This window comes from Adelges cooleyi, unplaced genomic scaffold, assembly GCF_023614345.1.
Source record: "Adelges cooleyi isolate 19-005CV unplaced genomic scaffold, UGA_ACOO_1.1 ACOO_flye_CR_arks_rails_tigmint_CR_PRNA_41, whole genome shotgun sequence".
Lineage (NCBI taxonomy): Eukaryota > Metazoa > Arthropoda > Insecta > Hemiptera > Adelgidae > Adelges > Adelges cooleyi.
In genome coordinates this window covers 1,416,576-1,444,397 of record NW_026096090.1, presented here as the reverse complement: position 1 = coordinate 1,444,397, position 27,822 = coordinate 1,416,576, and the positions used below count along the sequence as shown (strand labels likewise).

Sequence of the window (27,822 nt, the reverse complement as noted above, 5' to 3'; positions counted from 1 at the left end):
TTAATCCAAGCAGAATTTCCATTATATTAAAAAGTACGATACGCTGTTATTAAGCTCATATATGTTACAACTTACGGATGATTAACAATATATTTTAGATTTTCATATTGAGACGCGCCACCTGCCTAATGTTTCGATTTATTAAGGGGTTTGGTATAGGCAAATTCTGAATTAAAAAATAAAACATACTTTTAATACAGTAATGAGGAGTTTTTGTGGGTAATTATTTGTTTTTAGAATATTATGGCCTCGGTTTCTAAAGTTTTTCATCATTTTTCTTTGACATTTCTGGTTAACTATGGACAATCATATTTTGCTTGTGTACAGTGTACACTGTATACCGTTATAGTGGTTATCGGCCATCGCCTTAAAAAACAATGTTGTACGAAGGACGTACGTAATCTTCTTTGTGATACTTTAATTAAATAAGTTTTTATTATTTGTAGTAAACAGAAAAAAATAAATTTAAAACAAGTAATAAAAATGAAGCTGTTAGTTTCCAACAAAAACCCGATGATATAATATCATATATTATAATGTTGACTTCTATACGTTTTCAAAATTTTAAAGCTAAGTGTCCACTGCAAAAAAAGTAGAACGGTTTAGGCAATAACTAGTCTTACACTTAAAATTACGACTGCGTAATAATTTTATGACTCCGACAAGAATTCAATAAACATGTACTACATGGCACAGAATTTTAAAGTATCTACGAAATATCTCCAATATTTAGTTATCACAACTACTTAAGTAAACAATATTATTATTATTATACACAGCTATTCTAAATTATGCATATTTGTCTATGCGCCATGCAGTTGATTTTAGTTCAGACTTCAGCTTGTCGCTTGACATTCAATCATTATTATCATTATCATTGTTAATGCTTTAATGTGATTATGTTATCACGATTCACAATCACGGTTAAAATTTCAAATCGATGTGATAACGTAACGGCGAATCAAATTATGAGCTCCATGCGGCGAACGGAAATCCCTTGAAATGGCTTCATTGATTTTAGCGGCTTTCCCTCCAAATAATACAAAGTACACACGCATCATGCTACATTCGCTAGAGCTGTGAATCGCAAACGCAATTTGCCTACTGGCAACTGGCTTTTGCGGCTTGCTTACAACATTGCCTTTTTGAAGTGAGTTTGTGTCTGTTATATAGTGACTTCCGTGTTTTGTATCTGATGATTATTCTTAAATGGTGAGCGCTCCGCATTCATTTAATTGTGTGGATTTACTTTTAGACTTTTTTTAACGGAATTGGCGTATTGTAATATCTTTTTCGTTGGAGTGCTTAGGCTAATAATATTAGTATTGATGGTAATGCCAAATTGATACATTTCTTTTACTCAATACATTTTTTTAAAATAATTATTTTAACAACTGCCCTAAACAGTTTGTGTATTAAATTTGTATATCAAGGCATTGGGTGTAATTATATAATAGCCATGGATTTCTAATTGTATTGTATCTTTCAGATTAGAAAATGACAACTTACACAACACCACGTAAATCACTTCGCTTACGGAATAATGCACCATCTCCATTTTTATCAAACCGTAAACGAGAACTATTTCCGGTTGATAATTGGGATGAAGACAGTCATGATATTGCTCCGTTACAGTCCTCTCCCGAAGCGTATGATACTGGACTCGCATCACCCGAAAGCCCTATAAATATGAATCACACACCCATTACTGAACTAAGTCCAACTATGAGTGACAAATTTGAAAGACTAATGTCCGATCCAAAAACGGGTAGTCTAGATTCAGCCACAATGATTATTGAAGAAACTCCACATTCTAGATGTTTCAAACAAATGAACAAAACGCCGTTTGAATCGGAAACTAATAAAGAGGCTAAAACCCCATCAAAAAAAGGGTTTAGTCTAAGTAAAATTAACAGCTTTAAGATTGATATAGGCGTTAGAACTACATCATTTTACGGTGGTAACCAGGTGAGACCAATATTTTTAATTCCAGATTTAAAAACTAATTTTTAGATGGATTGTTTATAAGAATACTAGGTGTGTACTGAGTTGTATATAAGTTATATTTTAATAATAATATAATAATAAGAGTAATTCATTTAAAAAATATTGAAAGGATAATTATATATATATATATATTTTTTTTTTAATGAATTACTCTTATTATTATTATATTATTATTAAAATATCACTTATATACACCTCAGTACACACCTAGTATTCTTATAAAAAATCCATCTCAAAATTAGTTTTTAAATCTGGATATATATATTACATATATATATATATATATATATCTGGACATATACGAGATCCATTTTATTTTTTCTGTTTATCATATTAAACAAAACATTTTTTTTAATACTTGTTACATATGTGTTTAATTAAAATTGTTGACCCAATATTGACTATATATAAACTGGTTTTGTTGTATCATTATATCATTTATAATAGACTACTGCTCGTTTCACTGTAATTATTAATGTAACTTAATTGATTATTGTGTATAATATTTATAGATATCATTGGAAGATTTGCGTCTCAAAAGATTTAACAGATTACATAGCAATCCAAAAGTTAAAGCAAAGTTATTCAATGACAGTAAATCTACGAGTAAAAAAAGACCCAGATCATCGAGCCATGAACGTAAATCAAAGAAATCTTGTACCGCTCCAAAAACTGATTTATTTCCAGGGATTATGCTACCATTTAAAAAAAAAACTATTCCAAAAAAGCTTTTCATCAAAACTGAAGTAAAGGAAGAAAAAGTAAATACAGAAGAAGAGAGTGATATTGAGTTAAAGAAAAAAAATTTTGAGTTTCCAAAGCCTAGTTCATTAAAAAAAGATGTTTGGGCTGAATGTATGAAATCTGAAAAACCTGAGCGCATGACCATTGAGCAACCTGAAAGCCGAAAATTTTTCAAATCTACTGTGATTCAAAGTGATACACCCTCTAGGTTAGTTTTTTTAAATATTTCCTCAGAATATTGTATTAAAACTGTTTGTGTTTTTAGAAAAGAAAACAGCTTTAATTACAAAGTTGTTAACTGGGGAGATGAAAATAAAATGAGTACTATTATTAAAAACGAGCAGCCAGACTTTGATAAAGTAGATATACTTGATGATGATGCTATAGAGCAAATTGGTCAAGAAGTATCTGACCTGATAGAGTTATTGGACGACGAAGAAGAAGACAGTCAGCCAACAGCTATTCGATATCCTGGTCTAACATTAAATTCTTTGAAAAGGGAACCTGAAGAATATGGTAAAATAATTCTAAATTAAATTGCTTGTATATTCTGTACAGCCTAAAAGTTTTATACAAACGATTATTTTTTATGTTCAAAAAACAATAATAACATAGGGTGGAGACCCTGCTTATGGCTAGATTCCCTGCTATGGACACATGATTTTGTTGTATCTGTAATTAGTATAATTTATCATTTGGTAATACATAGAGCAATAATTTTATTGAGTTACTTACTAAAAAAAGATAACACCGTAGATTGGGAATTCAAAATTTTAAAATTTAACTTTTCAGTTTATATTACGTGTAACAACTTAACAATTTAATACAGTAATAGGTATTTTTACACTTTGTTTCTTTCCTTGTAACTTTATTTTCTGATCTATTTGATGATTGTCAGTAGAACAATATTTGTAAAATTTATTAAGGGTGACTAAAAATGGGGTTTCCAGCCTACACTATTTTAAATTTTAATTAATATTCATAATTTTATGTTTTTTTAATCTATCTAGTGTGAACTACTTTTTAACTTAAAATGTTATTTTATTACTCATTTATATTTATAGATGCAAGTGAATGTTTTAAAACAAGTAATAAACGTATAAAAACTGATGAAGAAACTCAAAATCATGTTCTAAAATGTGAAATGCCTGATTTAATAAAAGATGCTTACAGTTTTGACGAAAGTCAAGAAGTACAAGAAAACCCATTTTCAAAGTACACTCCATCGACAATTAAACTAAAAGAGTAAGTGGAATCAAGTTATTAAGTAACTAAAAAATGTCAGTCAAGTAGCATACAAATATTTGTATTCAATGTATTATTTAGTATTTCAAACTTAATTAAAACTGAGGATGAGTCTATGAATGAATCACAAAGCAATATTAATAACAGCATTGTTAATGAAAATATATCGCCTCAAACAAAATTATTTTCTATTTTTACAACTAAAACACCTTCACCCAATCGTTACACTAGGTGAGTACACACTTTTTATTTAGGAATTTTTTTCATTTTATTAATTTAAATTATTGGCCAGTTTGCCTACCAGTGGGAAATCAACTGTTCGTAGAGTAAAACGAATTGTCGATGCAGCTCAATACCAAATCGATGCTGGTCAAAAGAAATTTGGTGGCTTTTTATGCAAAGAGTGTGGACTTTATTACTCAAGAGGAGAACCTGAAGATGAATCTGAACATGATAAATATCATGCCGCTAAAAACATTTTCAAGTACAATGTATGAAATTTAATTTACGCTTATATTTTATTGCGATCCAAGATCTCTTATCTTTATATTTATCTTATAAATATATTTTAGGGCTTTAAGAATGAAAAAGTGGTATATCAAGATGATGATGAACGAATAATTGTAATATCTGGTTCAGATTCAAAAATGTTGTGTGCTAAAGCCTTGGAGGTAGTTTCATTTGTCGATCAAGAACTCGGGTTTAATTCACAAAATACTGTTTTGCCAATTACAAAAAAAGTATACCAGTCTTATAAATTAAAATTTTTTTTATATTTTTTAACCAGAAATATTATTTCAGGTATATCTCTATATAAGGAATAAACAAGTGGTTGGCTGTTTAGTGGTGGAGCTGATTTCTCAAGCCTACCGTAATTTAGAGACTGAAACTGAAGATATGGTAATAGTTACTGAAGAGTCATATCCTGCTAAAGTAGGAGTTAATCGTGTATGGACAAAGTGGGATTGTCGCCAAAATGGAATTGCGTCCAAACTTTTAGACAGTTTTAGGTAATGCCTGTTAAAATTAAAATTTACTTGATTTTCAGATGTATTATAGTTTATATTTTAAATTCTAGGAAGAACTATACATATGGCCATATATTGTCAGTGGATGAAATTGCATTTACAGTACCTACACGTGCTGGTAAACAATTCATTAAAAAATATACCAATAGAATTGATTACAATGTATATACAGGCTGGTAACTTTGAGTGAAATTCTATTTTTTAAATTAAATTAAATTAAACAGCATAGCTTTATTTTTGGCTATATTTATATAACAATTATCTTAAGTTTTATAAATTAGATCTTCATTTAAATATTAATTTCCTTTTTTTGACCAAGTTTTAAGTGTTAAGGCTCTCTAGAAACTTAATTAGATTTAACATTTTGTTGCTTTGTTTCTAACGCACATTTATTTTTTTTCTGCATCAGTTAACTTTTTAATGTAAAAACAATTAATGTACAAATTAAAAGTAAAGTTAATAATAAGACTAGTTTCATTAAAATGTCAATTATAAGCACCTAGTATAGACTCTAAAACTAATTATGGACAAAAATATATTTGTTTGGTTTAATATTTTTCTGTTAGTTGACATTAAAAAAAAAAAAAAAATTGTGTTATAACTTACTTTTAAATTGTGTGTTTTTGTATTTGTGTAACTCATGATTATCTTTCTAAATATAATATTTATGTTTTGAAAAATGTCTAATATTCATGTGTTTTTCTATTTTATTTAATAATTTAATAATATGTAATAGAAAAAACACGAAGGTATTTATTTGTTTATTATTTATTTCTTTTTTATAATAAAGCGATTTTATTTTTAATATTTTATATAATTAATGAGATTTTATTTTTTATACCTCTCCATTATTTGCATATAATCTTCTTTATGTTTTATATGTTTGCAAAGTTTTTTAATCTTTTTATGTGTTCCACCAACTTCCAGTTTCAAGCACAGTGTACGTCGTACCAGCATCCAAAAATTGTTAAAGAAATATTTTCAAGATCACAAGAAAAAAAATGTTTTAATAAAACGGAGATCTATTAAGGAACATATACACACAGGCACAAAATAAATATAAGTATATAAATTAGTATTTTACAATAAGGTCAATTTAAACTTAATATTATATAATGTATTAAAAAGCTTATATATTACAAGTAAAGTTAGAGAATGAAGACTAGAATTTCATAAATGACATATGACAAAAACACTATGAATAGATAATTTATGTGTTAAAATAATTTTAATTAGTCTGGAAACCAATAAAAATAATTTGTATCTAAATAAAGGATTTTCTTAGAGACATATAGTAGTTATAATAGATAGTGGAACGATAGAGAAAAGTAAAACATCATGTCTTTTTTTTTTTTTTTTACCAATTGGAAATTAAAATTTTTGTTTTTCTTGGAATCGTTAATACCATAAAAGAAAATGTACTATGGATTTTTAGTACAACAATTTTTAACAACAAATAATTTTAAATATTTTAATAGTAAAAATAAGATATTTACTATTAATCATATTTTTTTTTTGTAGTTTTTCTTAAATATGACTAAAGATTTTGAAATTAAACCTATTTATTTATAACTATTTAATATCTGCAAAGTATATATGGCTCATTGCTTGTTCCGATGATATTCTATGGGATGGATTACAAACCAGAAGTCTTTGTAAAAGGTCTCGCATTTTGGCTGTTGATTTTGGTACTATCTAATGATACAAAATAATTGTTTTAAATTTTAGTGCTTAATAATTTAATAAAAAAATGTATCTACTTGTCCAAGAGTCATGTTTGGCTGATACATTGGCATTGGTTTATAATCTGGAAGAGTAGTCATATTGGGCCATGTTTCTTCTGTAGGCGTTCCTAAAAGTTTAAATATCCTTTTGAGTTGATCGTCCACATCTGAACCGGGGAACAATGGGCGACCAGCATTGGCCAATTCTAGATAATTCATTTAAATATATTTAAGTAAATTTATCAAAATGATTTAAGTGAAATACAAATATAATTACCTGCAAAAATGCATCCAGCAGACCACATGTCTATAGAAGTTGTATACAGTTTAGCACCAAATAAGACATCTGGCGGTCTATACCATAAAGTAACTACTTCAGCAGAATAACATTTAACTGGTATTCCAAATGCTCTCGCTAAACCAAAATCTGCTAATTTTAATTCTCCATTCTATAATATAACACATTTTGTTATCAATTTCCATAAATATGTACATTGATATACATATTTAAGCCGAGATGAAACAGATAATATTGAGTTTTTATTGGTACCGCGTTTTAGTTTGGAAACTAAAATTTGTAAAGGTAAATCGCTAATTGCAGAAAGGAGTAAAATAAGACTGTCGAAACATTAAATAGAGCATTCGGAAATTACAGTTTACAACAAACAAGGGTCATGTCAATACTTAGTTTTTTGTCTTTCATAAACAATTAGAAAAAGTGAACCTGTTCCTTCTCAGAAGTTAGTGATTCAGGTAGTAAAAATGTATTTATAATTAACTTCAAGGACTGGTTCAAAAATATCTATAGAACATACTCAATAATAAATTGTTACATACGATTTAAATATTGTGAAAATTTTTACCTTGTTTATAAGTAAATTTTGAGGTTTTAGATCCCGATGTAAGACGTTGTGGCTGTGGCAAAACGCTAATCCTCTTAATAACTGGAACCTACCATTTACGACATTATTAAAAAATTAATAAAATGTACACTTATAATTTGTAATAATACAAAAAATAAATGTCTTACATAAATGATTTGACGACATTAGGATCTATATCTCCATTTAAACTATCAAAGTACTTTTTTAAATCTTGATCGCAGTGTTCAAAAACCAGCACTAACTTTTTATCGCTATGAAGAACATCATAAAGACGGACAATATTTTTATGTTTCAACTCTTTTAGCAGGCAAATTTCTCTAAGTGCTGATGATGGTACTCCCTATAAATAATTTTACTTAAAAATATCATATTTAAAATTACTCAACGAGTTGAAGCATTACCTCATCATCATCATCTAGTCTTACACGTTTTAAAGCCACTATTTCGAGTGTTTCTCGATTTTTAGCTTTGAATACTGTACCATATGTCCCTGTTGATAATAATAATTATACAATATACATTAAACGAAATACACATCTTTTTAAATGTTAGCTTACCTTCTCCAATTTTGTCTAATTTTTCGTACTTTTGCATTTTGAATTTATTTTTTGTAATTAGGTGGAATTATTTATTAAGAATTTATAAAAAATCAATTCAAAAATGGTATCAACTAGGAATGAGACTCGATTTAATTGTATACAATATACGATATATCTACTTGGTATCACAGATTATTCTGTGGTGCTATGTCGACTAAGTTGTTGACATCACGTTATCATTTATCAATATTTTCTTATCTCGAATTCTACAAAAAAAAAAAATTATATGCCTATTGTCTCAAATTCCTACGTACCATATTTTTAGCTAATAAGTAATGGATACAAACCTTTTAACTTTAGGTAGGTAAATGGTAATCACTTATCATTTAGTTAAATAGTTATGACTTCTGAAGAAGCGTAATGCTATTGAAGTTATTTTGTGTATTAAATTAGTTTTAAGAATAGTAAAGTTCATTATCAAATTAAGTCAATTTGTTTCAATCCCTAACCAATTTCATCCACGTCTGTTATTGTAATTTTATTATAATAAAAACTATCATCAGGTACAATTTAATACAATAATATTAATTATATTAATAATTTTAAATTATTTATATAATATTACTCATTTGTAAGACTAATTTGTTACCAATTTGTACAGAGGAGACTAATAAATAATAATATTTTGTTCTAATTAACCGGTATTTAGTTATAATTCGATAACTATTAAAAATGTTGTATATAAATATAAAATAACAATTTTACAAGTGATCATTTTAAAGTTTAGGTATCCTTTATATTTAATTTCAGTACCTACAAAATAATTTTGTTTTGTTTTCCAATAGGCTAAAATATGTACTATTTTACCTACCAAATTTTTGCCAGAAAAAAAATCTTTTTCAAATTATACAGTAAACACATTTTGACCAAAAATGTGTTTAAACAATTTATAATCAAATCAACTTATAATTTATTTGGTCTCTTATTTTTTTTTAGATTACATAATTAGTTTCTTAATTTTTAAATAAATGGTTGCAGTAAATATAGTACAATTATCAAACATATACATGTTTATCTAACAAAATGTTTTTTTTTTACAGATATATATAATTACTATTTTTTTATAAAAATATAAACAGATATTTTCTAACTATGTTGCCTCCACACAATGGTGAAATAATGCATCTTAATGTTGGTGGTACAAGGTAAATTTAATATTTTAAATTTTGTTAATTATTCATGTATTTATATACTTAGTTTATTTTTTGTATAATTAATGTTAAAATTAGAATATTTAACATGAATTTATCAATAATAATTACGAATAAAACATATTTTAATATTTAGGTTCTCAACATCTAGACAAACGTTGACGTGGGTGCCAGATTCTTTTTTTACAGCATTATTAAGTGGACGAATATCCAGTTTGCGTGATGATACTGGAGCAATATTCATAGATCGTGACCCAAAAGTGTTTGCAATCATTTTAAACTATCTAAGAACTCACGATATTGATTTATCGGGTACCGATATCAGAACATTGAGACATGAAGCGGAATTTTATGGCATCACACCTTTAGTTAAGCGACTGATTCTTTGTGAAGATTTAGAGCAGTCGTCATGTGGAGATATTCTGTTTTATAGCATGTTACCAGCACCAAGTGAGAAATATTTTTCATAAAATATGTTTTTTTTTATAAAACAATATTTTATTACATTTAGTTTTTTGTAAACTCAATTTAAACTCAATTCTAGTTACACAGAAATATAAGTTTGCCATTGCTATGTAACAGAAATTGTTTCTTATTTTATTTTAATACAAGTATGACATTTTAAGACCCTCCCACTCAAGAATCGGAAACGGCTTGCAGTATTGCTAAAGTAGATGATCAAACAAGACCAGGTTCAATTGTTCGAGTTCCAGAACCTGTACCACCGCCTAATTCTCCATCATCAATTCCTCATACTCATGGCTACCAAAGGTAAAATTGATTAAATTTTTTTAATTTTAAAGTTAAACTCAAAGAATATATTTATTATTGTTTTATATTTCTAGTCGATGTCATTCTCGAAATTCTTCTTTGGATATATCAAGAGTTACTGTAAATGGTCGTGGATCAGTAATTAATGGACGTGGTAACGGTAATAGTGGTCATTCCAGAGCTGCATCTTTAGGAAGTCATGTACCAAATCATCATTCCAGGACTTCATCTGCCGATCTCAATAAATATATTAGAAATGATGCTTTAAACCTGGTATTCGGTTACAACCAAGGTTCCAACTGGGCAGATCCATTACGTGTTCAAATTATCAAAGCTCACCATAATTGGATAGTTGTGGCTTATGCTCATTTTATAGTTTGTTATAGGTAACAATATAATAATTAGAAGTATTATAAGAAATAGTAATGAAATTAATAATTAATAAATAATGTAAATGGTGTTTAATTCATTCATTTTAAAATTGTACTTATATTTGCAGATTAAAAGACTCAAGTGGTTGGCAACAAGGTTTCTTGTCGCCACATATAGATAATTGTATAGAACGAATTGCAATCAATGCCAAGATGAACAGTCAAAATGGTAATTCTGATGGTTCTTCAGTTATGGTCGCCATATCTTATGGAAATCAAGTACGCCTTTGGGGCGTATCTGAACAAGGATCTCGAACAAATATTGGTACCATATATATATATAGCTTAGATTTATACATTTGTAATTTTTAAATATTCATATGATCATTTTATAATTATCAATTATAGGTACATTTAATTTAAATGTCCGAGTGGAACATTTATTTTTTATTGGTAGTCAATTAGTTGCTTTATCTCCTACTGGTAAAATTGGAGTGTGGCATGCGATGACCCAACATTGGCAAACTCAAGATGTTGTACCAATTGCTTCATTTGATACGGCTGGTTCATTTTTATTACTTGGGTGTAATAATGGTTCTATTTATTATATTGGTACAAAATATTTTTTTTAAATATATTTGTAACTTTAATAAGTGTAATCTATAGCAAATAATGTATTTTTAGATATGCAAAAATTTCCATTGCGTATGAAGGACAACGACCTTTTAGTAACAGAACTTTATAAAGATCCATCAAATGACCCCATCACAGCTATTTCAGTATACTTAACTCCTAAAACAAGTAAGTTCAATTTATAAAAATATTATTTCAGGAAATTAACTAGAAAAATCTAATATTTTAAACTCTAAATCAGATGTAGAATTAATGATAGAAATTTCTGAGTATTCATATTAAATCTATATTTTATTGACCTTAAATTGTATTTTACCAAATGTTAAGCCTTCCTAGTCGTTACACACCATTAAGTAATTAAAAGTCAGCAATTGTATTTATTTATTAATAAATTATACAAAATTCCAAATCTTATCTTTCAATTAAAATTATTGACAATAATAGTTGTGATAAAAATAATAACAATACATTTTATTAAGAATTTTTCAAAATTCTAGTGTCTTTAATATATTCATACATACCCATACTCTATTCAGAATAAGAACAGGCTTCGGCAGCCGACGAGTTTTCGTCAGGCGGCAGTCAGGCATCGCCCATTTTACATTTCGTCTGTAGCCCCACCGGCGGCAGTGTTCGAGGTCCGTTGCTCGTAGTAAAGCCATGCCCATGCGCACAAGTCGGCCACCGAAACCTGTTCTTATTCTGAATATAAAATATATATAAGATACTTAAAATGTTTGTATGTATAATAAATATTTTTAAAATGAAATTAGTACAAACAAAAAGATATTTATTATGACTGGTATATAAAATTTTACCAAAAAAAAAGAAGAAGTTAAATTAATTGCCTTTTATTTATTATAGTTAATAGAATTATAATGTTATTTAGTTTATAATATGTAATTATTAAAAAGTTGTTTAATATCTATGTTCGTAATTCATACTTGGTACTTGAATATTATTAGACTGATCTATTTGATTCTGTGGATCTGAATAACTTGAGAATCCATTTAGGACATTACCAAATTTGTTAAGTTTAGCTACTATTGGTGCAGTTGATAATTTCAGGACATTATTTGTCATATCTGTTCCGGTTTGACCAATATTTTGTAGAAAATCAATACCATTTGATGTAAATTTAGGAATATTTTGTACTAAGTTAGTAGCTCCATTTAATTGTTGACCCAATATATCAGCTCCTCCTCCTAAAGCTGTTACTCCTGTTGTTAAACCAGCTCCCATAATGTTATTAAAATTGGATGTTGCAGTATTTATTCCTTTTTGAATAGGATTTAAATTTTCATTATATGGGGAACTGTTATAATATGGATTCTCATTATATTGTCCCGGTTGTATATTTGCTGCACCTTCAGGAGCATATTGAAATTGGTTTGTTGCTGCTCTTAATGGTTGTTGCAAAATGTTAGAACCTGTTTCTACTGTTGACACTCCTGTTGCTAAACCATTTCTTAAAATGTTATTAAAATTGGATGTTGCAGTATTTATTCCTTGTTGAATAGGATTTAAATTTTCATTATATGGGGAACTGTTATATGGATTCTCATTATATCGTCCCGGTTGTAGATTTGCTGCACCTTTAGGAGCATATTGAAATTGGTTTGTTGCTGCATGTAATGGTAGTTGTTGAATACTAGCTCCGGCTTCTAATGCATTCATTCCTTGTTGATTAGGATTTAAATGTTCATTATATGGGGAACTGTTATATGGGTTCTCATTATATTGTCCCGGTTGTATATTTGCTGCACCTTCAGGAGCATATTGAAATTGGTTTGTTGCTGCTTGTAATGGTAGTTGTTGAATACTAGCTCCGGCTTCTAATGCATTCATTCCTTGTTGATTAGGATTTAAATGTTCATTATATGGGGAACTGTTATATGGGTTCTCATTATATTGTCCCGGTTGTATATTTGCTGCACCTTCAGGAGCATATTGAAATTGGTTTGTTGCTGCATATAAAGGTAGTTGTTGAATACTAGCTCCGGCTTTTAATGCATTCATTCCTTGTTGATTAGGATTTAAATTTTCATTATATGGGGAACTGTTGTATGGATTCTCATTATATTGTCCCGGTTGTATATTTGCTGCACCTTCAGGAGCATATTGAAATTGGTTTGTTGCTGCTTGTAATGGTAGTTGTAGAATACTAGCTCCGGCTTCTAATGCATTTATTCCTGATGTTAAACCAGCTCCCATAATGTTATTAAAATTGGATGTCGCAGTATTTATTCCTTGTTGAATAGGATTTAAATTTTCATTATATGGGGAACTGTTGTATGGATTCTCATTGTATTGTCCCGGTTGTATATTTGCTGCACTTTCAGGAGCATATTGAAATAGGTTGGTTGCTGCTCTTAATGGTTGTTGCAAAATGTTAGAACCTGTTTCTACTGTTGATACTCCTGTTGCTAAACCATTTCTTAAAATGTTATTAAAATTAAATATTCCAGTATTAGTTTTATATGGATCATTAACAGATTGTTGTGTTCCATAATTTTGCGACCGTATTACCTATAAACAATGATAATGCAAATTATAATAAAAAGTATAATATCATTATTAGTTGAACACTTACTTGAAAAAAAAGGAACAATAAAAAGAGTAAAATTGATTGCATGATTGATTGCATACGTCGCACTTAATAATTGCTAGCAACAAACTAACGCAAACGTGGTATGCTAACTTGAATTTTTAGAGGAATATTCAATTTATATAAACATTGTGTTTTGTGACACTTGTGTACACATATAATTCCATACGTAAATTTTTCACTTGTCATGATTATAATATGGCTTGTTTTAAAAGTAACGTAACCTAACCCAACTACACAATCTAAATTTAAAATAAAATTGGTTTACTAATTTTTTAGTAGATTATGGTGTTTTAAATAAATATTTGTATTTCATGTTTATGTATGATATTTAACTACCAAATCAGTTCATTATGTTTATTAATTGTTTAAAATCCATGCATCCATTAAACTCTTAGTTTAATGGATGGATGGATTAGTTGTAACTAATAGTTATAATTGAATGGTGTTATGCAAAAAGCAACCAACCCAAAAAAAAAAAAAAAATCGAGGTTTTAGTTTAACTAGTGTGGTATAGTGTATACTATACGAGTTCTGGCACAGTACGTGTATACTACGCTAGTTAAACTAAAATCTCGATTTTTTATTTTTGTGGGTTGGTTGCTTTCTACATAACGCCATTCAATTAAAAACGATATATTTGTATAGTCCATTTATTCAAGGCCAAAATATAGCTCATATTACATAATATATTTGTATATAGTTTGACATGATTAAAATTAATTTAGGAAATGAAATGTGTGATCATTCCAATAATTTTTGTTTAAAATAATATGTTGGCTTGAAAGGGGAGTTGAGGCTCAAAATGGTACTAGCTTTATAAAAATCTTTTACTAAAAAAAACATTATTGTTTATTTATATGTCTACTAACAAAATGCAATGATATAAAATTTTAAACAAAATACACTTTTAGAAAGCATTAAATTTATTATGCTTCTTAATCAACTTTGTTATTTATGTTATCTATTGACTGCCACCGGAAATATGGGTTTATATATAGTATGTAATACTGTAAAAGGGTGTAAATAATATTTATCTCTATCGATTGCCTCATAGAAAGCGATGACACTCTCTTACTAACTATCAATTTAATAGTTTTTCGATAGATGGTTATCTATTAAAAAATTGTTTTTTTCCCTTCTTACGACACCCTTAAGGTTTATGTTTAAGAGAAGCCTTGAATAATTTCTCACTTTTCTTCGATGATTTTTATATAGCCACGGCCCATTAATATTATCACACTTCGACTGACATCCCATCTTGTCCTACCCATAAATCCAATTGATTATATAATAATACTATATTCAATGATTGCAGGTGTAAGTGGAAATTGGATAGAAATAGCTTATGGTACGAGTTCTGGTACAGTACGTGTAATTGTACAACATCCAGAAACCGTTGGACATGGCCCTCAGTTGTTTCAAACATTCACCGTACACCAAAGTTCTGTAACTAAGGTATATCTTTATTTTGCTAGTGTGTTCAATGTAGTGTTGACTAATAATGATGATTATTCATTTTGTTTTAGGTAACATTATCAGAAAAATTCCTTGTATCTGTTTGTAGTGAATACAACCATGTAAGAACATGGAGTGTTACCCGATTCCGAGGTATGATTTCTACTCAACCTGGTTCTACACCAGTTGCTTCATTTAAAATATTGTCCCTGGAAGAAGTTGAACCATGTATTAGCTATTGTGCTGGTAACGACTGTGGTAAGATATATAATTATTTATTAAACTAATTGAAATTCAATAATAGTAAAATTCATAGTGTATAATACATTTAATTTTATACTTTAGGTCCATATGGTGAACAAGATGATGAACAAGTATTTGTTCAAAAAGTCATGCCAGAAACTTCAGAGCTATTTGTTCGGTTAGCATCCAATGGAAAGAGGTATGCATAATATATCATTTAAAGTAATTATGGTTAAAAAACAAAAAGGGCTGGAAGTATTGTTCTTAGTTTTCAAAAATGTATATATTTTGTGTGTTTCTAAATTGATATAGCAATGGTTTTTTATTTTTATGAAAATTTTTACTATTTTTTATCAAGAAAAATGTGTTTATATGTGTGTTCTTATTGTGACTAAAAACTACTTTAATAGTTATAGCTGATACATTTTAAATGTCCTTTTTGCATTGTAATCAGTGGTATATTTACAATTTTCTTCTTAGAAGTGATATGCAACAAAAAATATTCCCCTTTTTATAAATCTTGCCCTTATGGTCAGACCAAAAACGGTTAACTATTTCTTAAAGAAAATAGTTTGTTTATCTACATTGTTTCTTGTTTTTAAGTTTTAATTGGACAAAATATATTTTGTATCGATTTCTAAAAGTTTAATTATCAAGGAAAAACAAATTTTTCTAAAAAAAACGTGTGTTAATTGAAAAAAAAAATTATTAAAATTTAGATTGTTATACTTTTATTATAAAAATATAGTACTTTAGCTAATATTATAATGAAATTATTTATGAAATATAATTTTTGTTGTGACATTTCGTCCAAAACTCCTAGTTTAACGAGAAGATTAATATATATTTATAAAAATTGAGGTGATCACAGATGTAAATACACCACTGCTTGTAACCATCAGTATAAAAATTGTTAAATATTTTTTGTGATTTAAGTTTAATAGTTTGAAGAAGTTAACTAATTTTATATTTCAGAGTTTGTATAATTCGAGCTGTGGATTGCACAATTATCACGTGTTTTTGTGTTCATGAATGTGAAGGTTCTAGTCGTATGGGATCTCGACCAAGACGATTTATACTTACAGGACATTGCAACGGAACTTTGCAAATGTGGGATTTAACAACTGCTTTAGATCTGGCAAATAAGTCACTTCGTAAGCAACATTATTAAATCATCAGTTTAACACATTATGTCCAATGTTTTTTTTCTTTTGTACCATATTTTTAAATGTTGACTGCTTTCTATTCGAGGGTTACCGTTTACATGTTAACATAACATATCTTGTTAATAAAAAGACATTATGGGTTAAGGCTAGGAATATAAATACAAAGTGTATCATGATTCATGATGAACTGATAACTGCATGTTAAAATACGTGTAAAATTAGATTGTGATACACACCGTTAATTATAATATTTAGATTTCATAAATTGAAATAATATAATAATGACACATAATTATTCCAATTTAACTTGTATATAATACATTTTGTGCTCTTATTATATTTGCTATTCTTAACTAGGAAAAATCCATTATAAAGTGTAATAATTGCATCTAATTATGCAGCTTTAGAATTCTTTGTAGTGTATTTGTCAATATACAAATTCACAGGGCCTGGCCATGTATGTTACATGCTAGTGCGTTAAGTATACATTTAAAACATTTTCCCTCGGCTCGGGTCTGCACATTTATATAGTATCTAATTATGTATAACGGAGTAAATTAAATTAAATTTGGATTTTTCTAATATAAATGATTTTAATACAATATTTATCTTTTAAAAACAAATGTACTTCTTATATTTATAGAACCGATTCCGAATGGAGGTCCAACAGCTGAAGAACTATTGCGGTTACTGGATCAATGTGATTTAAGTAACAGTCATTGTTCCACACCGAGTATATCGCCATATCCAGGAACAATAATATCTAGAGGAAATGCTGCCAGACTTAAAGCTTCTAATGTTGCGTTTCTTAACCAATCCCAACAAACAGATGCTTCAACATCAACATCTTTATGATTAAAAACAAAAAAATACCAACAAAACTACTTAAAAGATATTGAGTAAATAATTAATATTTTGATTATTTTATACTTTACTTAATAATTTAGTAGTGTTTTAAGTATACATTTATTTTATTGTATTTAAAAATCTGCAAAAATTCATTTTTTTTTATTAATTGAAATTTATGTTGAAATAAATTATTTAAATCTTACGTACAAAGTTTGATTTGTAATAATAATTACACTAAAGCTGTGACTTAAATTTTATAAATAGTTACTAATTAGTGTTTAAATTTTAAACTGAATTTGCTCCTAGAAATTTTACACATTAATGAACAAAAATGTATTTATGGTTATTCGATAAACGTATTTTATTGGCTTTCCTTTTTAATGTATAAAACTCATTAAAAGTTCTTTTATAAAAATTATTATTGAGAATTATTATATTTGTTAAACTACCATTTTGCAGTTTACTCCAAGTCTTTTCGGATAAAAATCCATCCAGCTTATTTAATAGTTTTTACTTTATATAATTACTTCTATTTAGAATTTGATATATTCAATATAACTAAAATGTTTAATGACATTTTGTAATGTAAAATATTTCATTAGCATTTTTAGCACTATGAACACTTTTTTTAAAACTTGATGTCATTAATTTTTTTTTACAATGAATCAATTTAAAAACGAAAATTATTTGTAAAATGCCTACAAGAGCTTCTGTTCAATTTTACCTAATATTATAAAAATATGTATAATTAAAAAAAGACATGACGGTGATTATTGTTGTGGAAAACGCAATTATTTTTTATGTACAATTAAAGATATGTAAAATGATGAGCTAATTATTATTTTTTTTGTATAGGTTATAAAATACTTGTACTTAAAACTTTAAATGCGGCCACTTAGTTCACTGCACACGTTCTTTCGTTGTTTTATGTAAATTGTGTTTATTATACTACCTAATTGATTCATATAGTACGATCAACAATAATGTCATTAAGTTGGTGAAATGTATGTTAATACAAATCATCAATATTTATTTTATACTGTAAGGTAATTATTATTATTTTTATTATTGTATTTAAAATACTATTTTACTCGAATAATTATTAGTATCATAATATATTATATATTTTTTTTTACCAATTTAAAATATTTTATCAAAATAAAAAATTATGAGTGCAATATTTATGATTTTCTTGTTTTTAATTAAAGCCTTTGCTATTTTTAACACGCTTATATTAGCTTCACTTGTATGTATGTATGTATGTATGTATGTATGTATGTATGTATGTATGTGTGTAAGCATGTTTGTATGTTTGTATGTAACTATGTAACTAAAAGAGATAGGCAACCGAACGTACATGCGTGTATTCGTTGTTGTTTACCTGAATTTTTTGAAGTAATAGAGACACGTATGTACTAGAATTAAAAAACACGATTTTAAAGCACATCGAACTAAAAAAGTGGAAAATAAATATAGTTTAAAAAAAACTAATAAAGCACATCGAACTAAAAAGTGGAAAATAAAAAAAATATTGTTTAAAAAAACTAAAAAACACGCTTAAATAGTAAAATAAACTAAAAAGTAGAAAATAATTTTCATATAGAAATCAATTAATAAAAAATAAATATTATTATTGTGAAAAAAGCGTGGGGTGCTACATATATCAGTTCTTGAAAAGCGCCCCACACTTTTTTCACAATAATACTATTTATTTTTTATTAATTGATTTCTATATTGAAAATTATTTTCTACTTTTTAGTTTATTTTACTATTTAAGCGTGTTTTTTAGTTTTTTAAACTATATTTTTTTAGAGAGATTCTATAAATCATTTTATTGATAGAATATCATGTCATACTCCATAGTATGACGTCTTGGCTTGGTTCCTTGGTTTTAATAAATAATACATTTATATGCTGTTTCTTTATCAATAATATATTAATTAACATGTCAGGTACAATAAATGTAAAATTTATATAAATAGTAATAAATAGTTACTGAATGAACTCCATTAGGGTGACAATATCTCTTTTGTCCGGGTCTTTACACTAGCAGCAATTAAAAAAAAGTTGCTTATGCCGTTCGTTTAACACGTGTATTTTAAATAATCTAATTTACATGATTGTTCTCCATTTTTCTATTTATTTATCAAACGTTAACTGGGCTGAACAAAATAAAATTAAAAATGAATTGCTGGCTAGAAATATCTTTAAAAAAAAAAAAAACCTATAAATACGGTGTAAACGGTCCGAGGAGACCATAATTTGTTATTTATTGTGTTCATGTGTTTTTTAATTGTGTACATATATTATTGTAAACTTATTCTACATATTTTGTGTCACTGTGTAAAATGTATTGAATTTGTTGTATTGTATATAATTCAATATTTAAAAATGGAAGAAGTAATAAGCGATTTTATCATACACGTTTAACGGTTTAAGAGGTTCGCACTTCGATGGTAGTTATGTATTTTGAAAGAATATATACTCGGGGCAATGTAAGAGGCGATCATATTTTAGGTACATAGCAAGCATTGAAAACACTAACCCCACTTTGTCGGTACTTAACGATCAGGACATTTTAATTTCCGACTTTGCAGACTTTGCCAATTCAATCTTAACTCTTGGCATACTATCGATGTCGCATAGCGTTCGTTTTAGATCAGAAATTGTACCCAAAAATGAATTAATGTATATTTGTGTGTGTGTAAAATCAACAATGGACTATTACAGACAGACCTACAACACTAAAAATACAATTTTAAGCACATTATTGTCTTAACCATGCTTTTACCGGTATTTAATATAGCTGTCACTTACAGTTTCGCATCGAAGCATTTATTTTAGAGGTTAAAACAAATGTTTTATCCGTTTATCGACTATGATTTTGTTTTCATTACATCATTATGCTTTGAACGGGTAAGTTATAAGTATACTGATTGACTTTTAAAAGTTAACGTACAAAACTAAACGAAATATTTAGAAGAACAGAGTCAAAATGTATAGGTATTGTTTTGTTTTATTTATTAAACTTGATAATGCTATTTCAATACAATTACACTGTTGTAATAATATTGTTATGTATGTTAAAAACGTATTTTAATGGACGAGCGAAGACATAATATTGTTAGTGTTGTCGATTTCGACGTCTGCGACCGCGAAACCGACATGTTAGTGTAATTATTTTGGGGAACATTTGCCTATTCACGATTTACTTGCCCAAAAAGCTTACTTACTTCGGACCCAAAACCGGATTACGGAACTTCCGGGTATCGAAATGAATATTCGGAAACGCCCAAGGCGTGTGTGTTTACTGCAAATCACTGTTGGGGTCGATACGACAAATTACAGTGTAAACTCACCAACAACTGTGTTTACCGTTTACTTTACTACTACACTGTAAAAGTTGGTCGTTTATAACAATGGCTAGAGGTATTACTGCGTTATTTAATATTTCAATTAAACGCGTGCAACCCGTTGTATATTGCTTGGAAGTGGCAAACTATCGGTTTGTTCATTAAACGATAATTTATAGCGTTCCAACCGCAGCGTTATAAAGTTTCGGAAAAGGAAATCGAAAACGCGCTGTACATAAATAGGGAACTTTTTTTGTTTTTTTGCTGCTTAATTAATTAGAATGTTTCTGCATTTAGTGGTCGCGGTTGATTTAACCGCATAGAAAGTTTAAAGTGTGTAACAGAAGAAAGTTTTGGCGGATAATAATCGGATTTTCGTATAAAATTCACCTAACCATATTGTCGACGCACACGAGAGATTCGGGCGAGCGGTATAGAATATAGATCCAATATTCCAAAGATTAGTACACACCTATATATTTTGTATAACGTAATGTATTGTATTTTTATTTCTTATTATTGTTTATTTTTTGTGTCTGGATCCACGATATATTTTAAAACGCTCAACCGATTTCTTCATGTCTGTAAGTAGATAAGGAACCGTAAGGTACTTCTTTGGGCCAAAAATTAGAAAAGTTCACTCCCAACCCCTTCAATATCGTCATAAACACCAGGAAAATGTAAATATTTATTTCCGTAACTCGATAAACGTTGACAAACCAAAGAAATATCATAATAACCCTTTCCCTTAGAAGGAGTGGAAAATTGTTATTTTTTCGCTTTTTTAGGCGTAGTTGTGAAAATAACACGTTGCCCGTAGTATATTTATTGATTGTTATGTGCGAGTGAACGACAGTCAACAGGCTTTTGAAGATATTTTATTTACTATGTTAATTACGATACACGGGTAACAACGGAATTAAATTATTATAGATCTCTTTCAGTTGTAATAATTCATAAAATTCTGTTTCTACTACTTATTTGCAATATTTGTAATTCAACACGTTCGTACAGCAGAAATGATCTCATGTGCTGGCATTTTCGGTATATTTTACTGCCCGTGACTCAGCTAACATCTGATGGGATTCGGGAAAGTCAACCTGGCATAAACCGTGCATGTTAACATCAACCCATAGTGTTGTCGTGATGGATTATTATATTTTATCGCGTCGACAGCAGCGCAATTGTATTTCAACAGTAAGTGTCCGAGTCGATAACAATATAATAGAACTATAGCAATTAGTCATTGGACATAACTGAAACCTTCGCATCCGGGTTGTTGTGTACTTAACAGAGACGTGGTTACTGGTAACGGTTGAAATGCGTTTGGAAGGTCACGAGTCACCGGTCTCAGGTATAACAATTTAATAGCCGATGCAATCAGATTTGTCGGTCTGAAGAGAGGGTGTATTTTTTTTTTTGATAAATAGTTTTTCTTTAAGTACACCAAAAACCGTGAAAACTTTTTATTGACTACATTATGGCACGTGCACACACTATCGCACGTACAATCAGCGTTCGCCGGTAAAGCTTTGGATCAATTCGTACGCGGAAACTTATGGCCCGACAAAAACGCATACACACTGCAGATAACAGAGCTTGCAGCGAGAAAGTGTTCAAGACAAATGATACCAGCTGTCAGAAGTATATATATATATATGAGCAAAAGTTAAACATCGACGCGTGTAATATATACAGACGTAGTATTAAAAGCACATAAACTACATTCGATGGGTAAAAAAAAAATATAAATTAATGGTTCAGGTGTATTATCCTCGTGTCGTGAAATAATCGCTCCTTATCAGCCTAACAAGATTTAGACGAATACCCTATATTAGTTGTCTACAACTACGATGTACAACAGTTGTAGCTGTATTCATACATACCAACCCACGGGTGCCATCACACATATTGTGCTTTATATCTGTGCATTGATAGCGATCGACTGCGATCAAAATAAGGTCGTCTTTTTAAATTAAAATCCGTCTATATTAGTATTTGTAATTCAAGTCCAATTTAGAAGACGCACACTTATGTGTCAGTTTTATATTCAGACTCATCCGTGCTGGAGTCCTTCGAGGTGCAGTAGCAGCCCCACTCTTGTTAAACGTATATACCTCAGACTAACCCACAACTGACCATACTCTCACCTCACTGGTGACTTTGAAGATGGCAAAGTTCTCTTAGCCCCTTATTCTGGCCCTGATATAGTCTACCCAGACACCTGTTTACTTAAACATATCACTTACACTTTTTTGTAATAATAATGATTGTGCAATATGCTTACATTTTTTTTATGGAACATAACATAATTTGTTTTTTGGAAAAGCATTAAAAGCGTTCAGGTACGAGTTGTAGGTACATGTTTTACGATAGGGTCTATTAATCCGAGTTAGGATGTTTAAAACTTGTACTTTAGTAAACTCCAGAGCAGAGTGATAATACTTATTCATTAGGTAGGTGCATATTAAATCTGAGTTCTGAAATAACCAAATTAAATATTTTATTTTTTTATCCGTCATCGTGTAACTTCTTTCATACATACTAACTATAAACTATAAATCGTTGTTCTATATACAACGAAAACCACAGATTAAACTTCTAAGTATAATAAATACGCATAATAAGTATATATTTTTAATTATTCCATTGAAAAGACCAAAGCTAGAAACTTTCAGAAAATATTAGACATAGGTCACAGATTGCATTTAATATCTGTTAGAGTTCTGAACAGAATCATTATATTTTTTATTGTACAAAGGTTAGGTTATTAAAAGTCAAGAGAAGCATTAAAAAAACAATTTAGTGGGTAAGCATCTGACATAAGATTATTTTCAATAAGCACTTTTTTATAACTTTTAAAGTTTAACAAATATCAAAATTAATTAAAAAAGAAACAATGAATATAAAAATGATGAGCTTATTGTTTTTTTAAATAGCTGATTTATATTGTTCGTTTTTATTTTTTGCATTAAATACAAAATACATAATTTCAAATTCAGGGTAATTCACTAACTATTAATCATTCAATAGATTGAAAGTTATTAGACTTGTTTTTAATTATTTGGATGAACTATTAATTATGAAATTGGATAAAAAAATAATTAAAAAAAGCCTAATATCTTCTGAGATATTGACTGGTTCATAATTAGTGAATCACCCTGTACACTATGATATTTGTTCAGTTTAGTTTTTGACAATTAGCAAATGTGACGAGACAGCGTATATTAAAATACATTTGTACAGTCATTTATTAAGATTTAAAGGTTGAAATCTTCCAGAAAATGTTTGTAACAATGTCGGTTGACGACATCGAATTAAAAATAATGTATACCTTATTCCTAATAAAAAAAAATGATTAAAACAATCATTAGTTAACAGGTATACCTACAGGTATACATTATCTGGTTTTGGTTAATTTGTTTTACTTATAATAGTATTCGAATATTTTCAAAAAGTATTTATACTTATAATTAAATATGTTTCCTCTTAGGTATTGACATATTGTATACTTTATATTTAATCAGAAATGTGTATCACATTACATTCAATAAATATTTAAATACTTTTTACTTTTTAAAATATTGTCAAATGTGAATTGTTAGTACTTTAACGGAACAGCCCAAGTTTAAAATGTTCAAACTTTTTAGTTTACATATTGATATAAATCACTGGGTTATATCATTCATGTAAAATATTATCAAAACCAACAAAATACATAACATTGTTTCTAGACCAAGTGCTGTATTATTTATAGTTTGAAATAAGTGACTTGCTTTTTGACATTTTGAAATGGACTATTTCGAAAATACATATTTTTGATTGGGTTTTTTTTTATGAAAAATATTTTGAAATAGTTGAAATTTCGAACACAAACGACGGCTAATATTTGAATGGGGCGTACACTTTGCATCGTAGTAATAACATGCTTAACGATGAAGCTATGTTTCTCACATTATTAACCTTATAGTATTTTTTAGCACCTCTAGTGAAATAATATTACAAATACAACACAAAGTATGTTTTTTGCTGTTGCCCATACGACTCTTCGCGCTCACGTGAGATATGACCGTTTCCGTGTGTGGATTAAGTGCATATAATAACTGTTTCACGACACGATATGGTTTCCCATCGTGGCCATTGTGTACCTTTGCACGTCATAATGATGTGTTGCACACGCAGGCTATTACACGCCGAAAATATAATTATATCATAGCGATTAGCAGTTATCTCTCCTATGGTGGCATTTGTCATAAATAAGCATGTTTTCAAAAAGAAAAAACACAAAATTGTAATTATTTCCCAAGAAAATGAGTGTCTTACCTTAAATAAATCACACTGTACTCGCATTATTATTAAATCAAACGGTTACACCGCCATGTCGTTAGGTAACCTAGCTAAATACAAACTTACAGTTTCAAGCATATTCGATAAATGTATTATTAAAAATGTAGCTCACTGAACATTCAGACCAGTGTCTAAATCAGTAAGATAAAAATCGCCAAAGTATAAATCTAGCACAGATTAAACCGGAAAATCGTCCAAATTTTTAACTTGTAAAGTGAATTTCAGTTACGGTTTCCGATATAATAATTGACCTTCTACAAAAAAATATAAAACTTAAATTATAAAAACCCAGAATTTGTAAACCGTATGATGTCAAAAATTTATGGAAATAACCTTACGCAAATAAAAAAATCTCTATGTGGATTGAAAAATATGAATACTGTTTAATATTGTAGAATAACAAACTTGAATGACTCCAAAAAGAAGAACTACAAAATTCAAAATTATTTTTAGAGAAAGTTAGTGTCTTATTCTTAATAAAGCACCGTGTGTATATTACCATCAAAAAGTTTACCATGAACGTTTTAAACGGATTATATATCACAAAAAAAAAAAATTAGTAACTATACTTATTTTTTGTTTATTACTTAATGTAAGATTTAAAATAGCGCTGTTGCCTATTCTTTCCAAAACGATTCACCCTTCGGGACTTAACCACCACCATTTGACATTTCAACGGCCATTGCATGGCAATTTTCTCTTATATTTTTTTTTATTTACCTCAAATTGACCTAAAAGCTTACAGGAAAAATAATACGTGTATAGCATGTCGACGTTTATAAAATACGCCGTTTAATACGTCCACTAATATTATTAATGTGTTGTATTTTTTTTTTAACGGCGATCATAGTAATTATCATTTTATTCTTAAGTAGACGGGGCACTATTTTTTTTAAAAATAAATAATCGAGTAATAGTTTTTTACACCATTAGCTAATAGTTTATGCAACCGAATATATTAAAAGCTAATGCAGAAAAAATTAAACGTTTTATTAGATAACAATAAATAAACAAAATTAGCAAAAATTAAAATTAACAAACAATAAAGAAGCAATAGTTAAAGTATAATAAAGAAAAAAATGAAAATGACAAAAAGACATTTGGAAAAAGATTGAATGAGAAACATTGTCGAAAAGACTGGGATAATTATAAGTCTTGTCAATGCGGGTTTTAAACATTTTAATTATCTTCCTTTATACAATATTATATCTTACGGTTTATTTTTTAATTAAAAGAGACATTTTAGAACAGTATAAGTCGGGATAGTCAATAAATAAGTTTTCTACCTATGATCTAACGAGTATAATTCAAACTATTGATGTTTTTTTATCTACGCAATCTACTATCTTATTTATAAAGTGTTACCTGTATGATATGTAACAGTTATAACGAGAACAAGGGATAAGTACTCGAATCCTATTAATAACAACGGGTCATTATTTGTATAATTATATTTTTTTACAAGGTATCGCTGTCGTGTTTTTTTTTAATTTGTTGTCCTCGATTCCCTAATTGAATTGTTTTTTAGCATGTCTAGTATACAAAGCCAGGTTATTTTTTGTGCCCCGAATACGACAGCGGTTTATATAGGGGTCGACTTTAAAGATAAGCCGGGAAGCTTCGCACGCATATTTATAACCCCTTCAAATTATAGTTGGTAAATTTAATTTAAATATATTATCCACGCACAAAAATTAAATGGGAAATCGTTAATACTGGACTGGCAGGCCACAATGAACGCACATACACGTGTACAATTTCATTTATAATTATATTGACACTGACTAAGTTTAATTGCATTGCTAAAGAGGACGAGATACCGCATGTTTAATAAGGAGTTAAGGGACGTTAGAAAAGGAACGTTTCATAGAAAATTTCCCAAAGATACCCAAAGTGACGGAAAAAGAGTTGCTGGCGATTAGAGAAAAACTCAAGTACCTACATCACATATGGCGGGTATACGGACTTGGGGTCCTATCCACACGAACACTAATTCATTTAGACTGAAGAAGGTCAACCGTATGTTGAAAATTCAATACGATGAAAAAATCCAAGAGCTTATAGTAACAATTGTTAACAATGGCTGCATTCAGCTTATTATTTTGTAGAAGTTGCATACTCATGTCATAATGAGCTATAATTGAAAAGAGACACACAAAACGTGATTAAATTTACCTATACAAATGATATTTTTGAATAAATATATTTTACTGTGTACAATGTAGTCGATAACAATCAATTATATTATAAGGATTATTTTGCTCTATTACCGCAAGTGGACGACTCACAAGTGAGTGTGTGAAAATTAAATGATTCATTAATATGCACTGTACCGTATTGAGTTTATCTCCCACGCACACTAAAATGTCAACTAAATTATTCGTTCAATTTTCCATCCTAACGTATCACTTCATCTAGTATTATGAGAATGATTTTGTATGTAAAATTGATTATTCTTTCTTCTCGATTTCTTTGATCAATATTTTTACACTTATTTAAATTTCTTTTGGAATTTGGCGAAGCAGATAAAATGTATGGTTCAATTTTCGTACATATAAGTTTGAAATTCGGAGAAAAAATAAATAAAATTCCATTTAGTAAATACTGTAGAGACACGATAAAGAATTTTAATCTGTTTTAT

General features: G+C 28.6%; 4 protein-coding genes across 11 annotated transcripts; 2 read left to right on the top strand and 2 right to left on the bottom strand.

Annotated features, from left to right (window-relative positions):
* Positions 1-1,015: 1,015 nt before the first annotated feature.
* Positions 1,016-5,530, top strand: LOC126841780 (N-acetyltransferase ESCO1). Of its 4 annotated transcripts, XM_050578432.1 has the most exons (11): positions 1,050-1,150; positions 1,256-1,331; positions 1,490-1,968; positions 2,520-2,959; positions 3,017-3,267; positions 3,816-3,996; positions 4,078-4,227; positions 4,289-4,487; positions 4,569-4,736; positions 4,798-5,006; positions 5,075-5,530. In XM_050578432.1, the coding sequence occupies exons 3-11, from the start codon at positions 1,498-1,500 to the stop codon at positions 5,202-5,204; spliced, it is 2,199 nt and encodes a 732-aa protein (XP_050434389.1). In that variant the 5' UTR covers positions 1,050-1,150; positions 1,256-1,331; positions 1,490-1,497; the 3' UTR covers positions 5,205-5,530. The 4 variants fall into 4 exon arrangements, with proteins under 4 accessions (XP_050434390.1, XP_050434388.1, XP_050434387.1 ...); XM_050578433.1 differs by lacking the exon at positions 1,256-1,331 and having other exon boundaries at positions 1,016-1,150; XM_050578431.1 differs by lacking the exon at positions 1,256-1,331 and having other exon boundaries at positions 1,040-1,212.
* Positions 5,531-6,393: 863 nt separating this feature from the next.
* Positions 6,394-8,354, bottom strand: LOC126841847 (cyclin-dependent kinase 5). Its single transcript, XM_050578574.1, has 7 exons — positions 8,190-8,354; positions 8,034-8,122; positions 7,779-7,972; positions 7,612-7,699; positions 7,026-7,197; positions 6,785-6,954; positions 6,394-6,719 (listed from the first exon to the last, which is right to left on the bottom strand). The coding sequence occupies exons 1-7, from the start codon at positions 8,224-8,226 to the stop codon at positions 6,597-6,599; spliced, it is 873 nt and encodes a 290-aa protein (XP_050434531.1). The 5' UTR covers positions 8,227-8,354; the 3' UTR covers positions 6,394-6,596.
* Positions 8,355-8,442: 88 nt separating this feature from the next.
* LOC126841843 (BTB/POZ domain-containing protein KCTD3) lies at positions 8,443-17,905 on the top strand. Of its 2 annotated transcripts, none has more exons than XM_050578560.1 (13): positions 8,443-8,531; positions 9,272-9,376; positions 9,519-9,832; positions 10,009-10,153; positions 10,228-10,539; positions 10,653-10,849; positions 10,933-11,136; positions 11,209-11,325; positions 15,084-15,223; positions 15,295-15,481; positions 15,569-15,665; positions 16,442-16,620; positions 17,276-17,905. In XM_050578560.1, exons 2-13 carry the CDS (start codon positions 9,324-9,326, stop codon positions 17,485-17,487), a joined length of 2,157 nt encoding a protein of 718 aa, XP_050434517.1. In that variant the 5' UTR covers positions 8,443-8,531; positions 9,272-9,323; the 3' UTR covers positions 17,488-17,905. The 2 variants fall into 2 exon arrangements, with proteins under 2 accessions (XP_050434517.1, XP_050434516.1); XM_050578559.1 differs by having other exon boundaries at positions 8,482-8,734.
* LOC126841844 (capon-like protein) lies at positions 11,515-13,864 on the bottom strand. Of its 4 annotated transcripts, none has more exons than XM_050578565.1 (3): positions 13,751-13,864; positions 12,753-13,686; positions 11,515-12,524 (listed from the first exon to the last, which is right to left on the bottom strand). In XM_050578565.1, the coding sequence occupies exons 1-3, from the start codon at positions 13,802-13,804 to the stop codon at positions 12,076-12,078; spliced, it is 1,437 nt and encodes a 478-aa protein (XP_050434522.1). In that variant the 5' UTR covers positions 13,805-13,864; the 3' UTR covers positions 11,515-12,075. The 4 variants fall into 4 exon arrangements, with proteins under 4 accessions (XP_050434522.1, XP_050434520.1, XP_050434521.1 ...); XM_050578563.1 differs by having other exon boundaries at positions 11,515-13,094; positions 13,266-13,686; XM_050578564.1 differs by having other exon boundaries at positions 11,515-13,287; positions 13,516-13,686.
* Positions 17,906-27,822: the final 9,917 nt, after the last annotated feature.

Coding starts and splice junctions, on each gene's coding strand:
- LOC126841843 (XM_050578560.1), top strand. CDS start 9,324: ATGTTGCCTCCACACAATGGTGAAATAATGCATCTTAATGTTGGTGGT. Junction 10,540..10,652: donor CATTTTATAGTTTGTTATAG/GTAACAATATAA, acceptor TTATATTTGCAG/ATTAAAAGACTCAAGTGGTT. Junction 10,850..10,932: donor AGGATCTCGAACAAATATTG/GTACCATATATA, acceptor TATCAATTATAG/GTACATTTAATTTAAATGTC.
- LOC126841847 (XM_050578574.1), bottom strand. CDS start 8,226: ATGCAAAAGTACGAAAAATTAGACAAAATTGGAGAAG. Junction 7,973..8,033: donor GACTAGATGATGATGATGAG/GTAATGCTTCAA, acceptor AATTATTTATAG/GGAGTACCATCATCAGCACT. Junction 6,955..7,025: donor TGCTGGATGCATTTTTGCAG/GTAATTATATTT, acceptor TGAATTATCTAG/AATTGGCCAATGCTGGTCGC.
- LOC126841844 (XM_050578562.1), bottom strand. CDS start 13,804: ATGCAATCAATCATGCAATCAATTTTACTCTTTTTATTGTTCCTTTTT. Junction 13,687..13,750: donor TATTGTTCCTTTTTTTTCAA/GTAAGTGTTCAA, acceptor CATTGTTTATAG/GTAATACGGTCGCAAAATTA.
- LOC126841780 (XM_050578433.1), top strand. CDS start 1,498: ATGACAACTTACACAACACCACGTAAATCACTTCGCTTACGGAATAAT. Junction 3,997..4,077: donor TCGACAATTAAACTAAAAGA/GTAAGTGGAATC, acceptor TGTATTATTTAG/TATTTCAAACTTAATTAAAA. Junction 4,488..4,568: donor AAAACATTTTCAAGTACAAT/GTATGAAATTTA, acceptor AATATATTTTAG/GGCTTTAAGAATGAAAAAGT.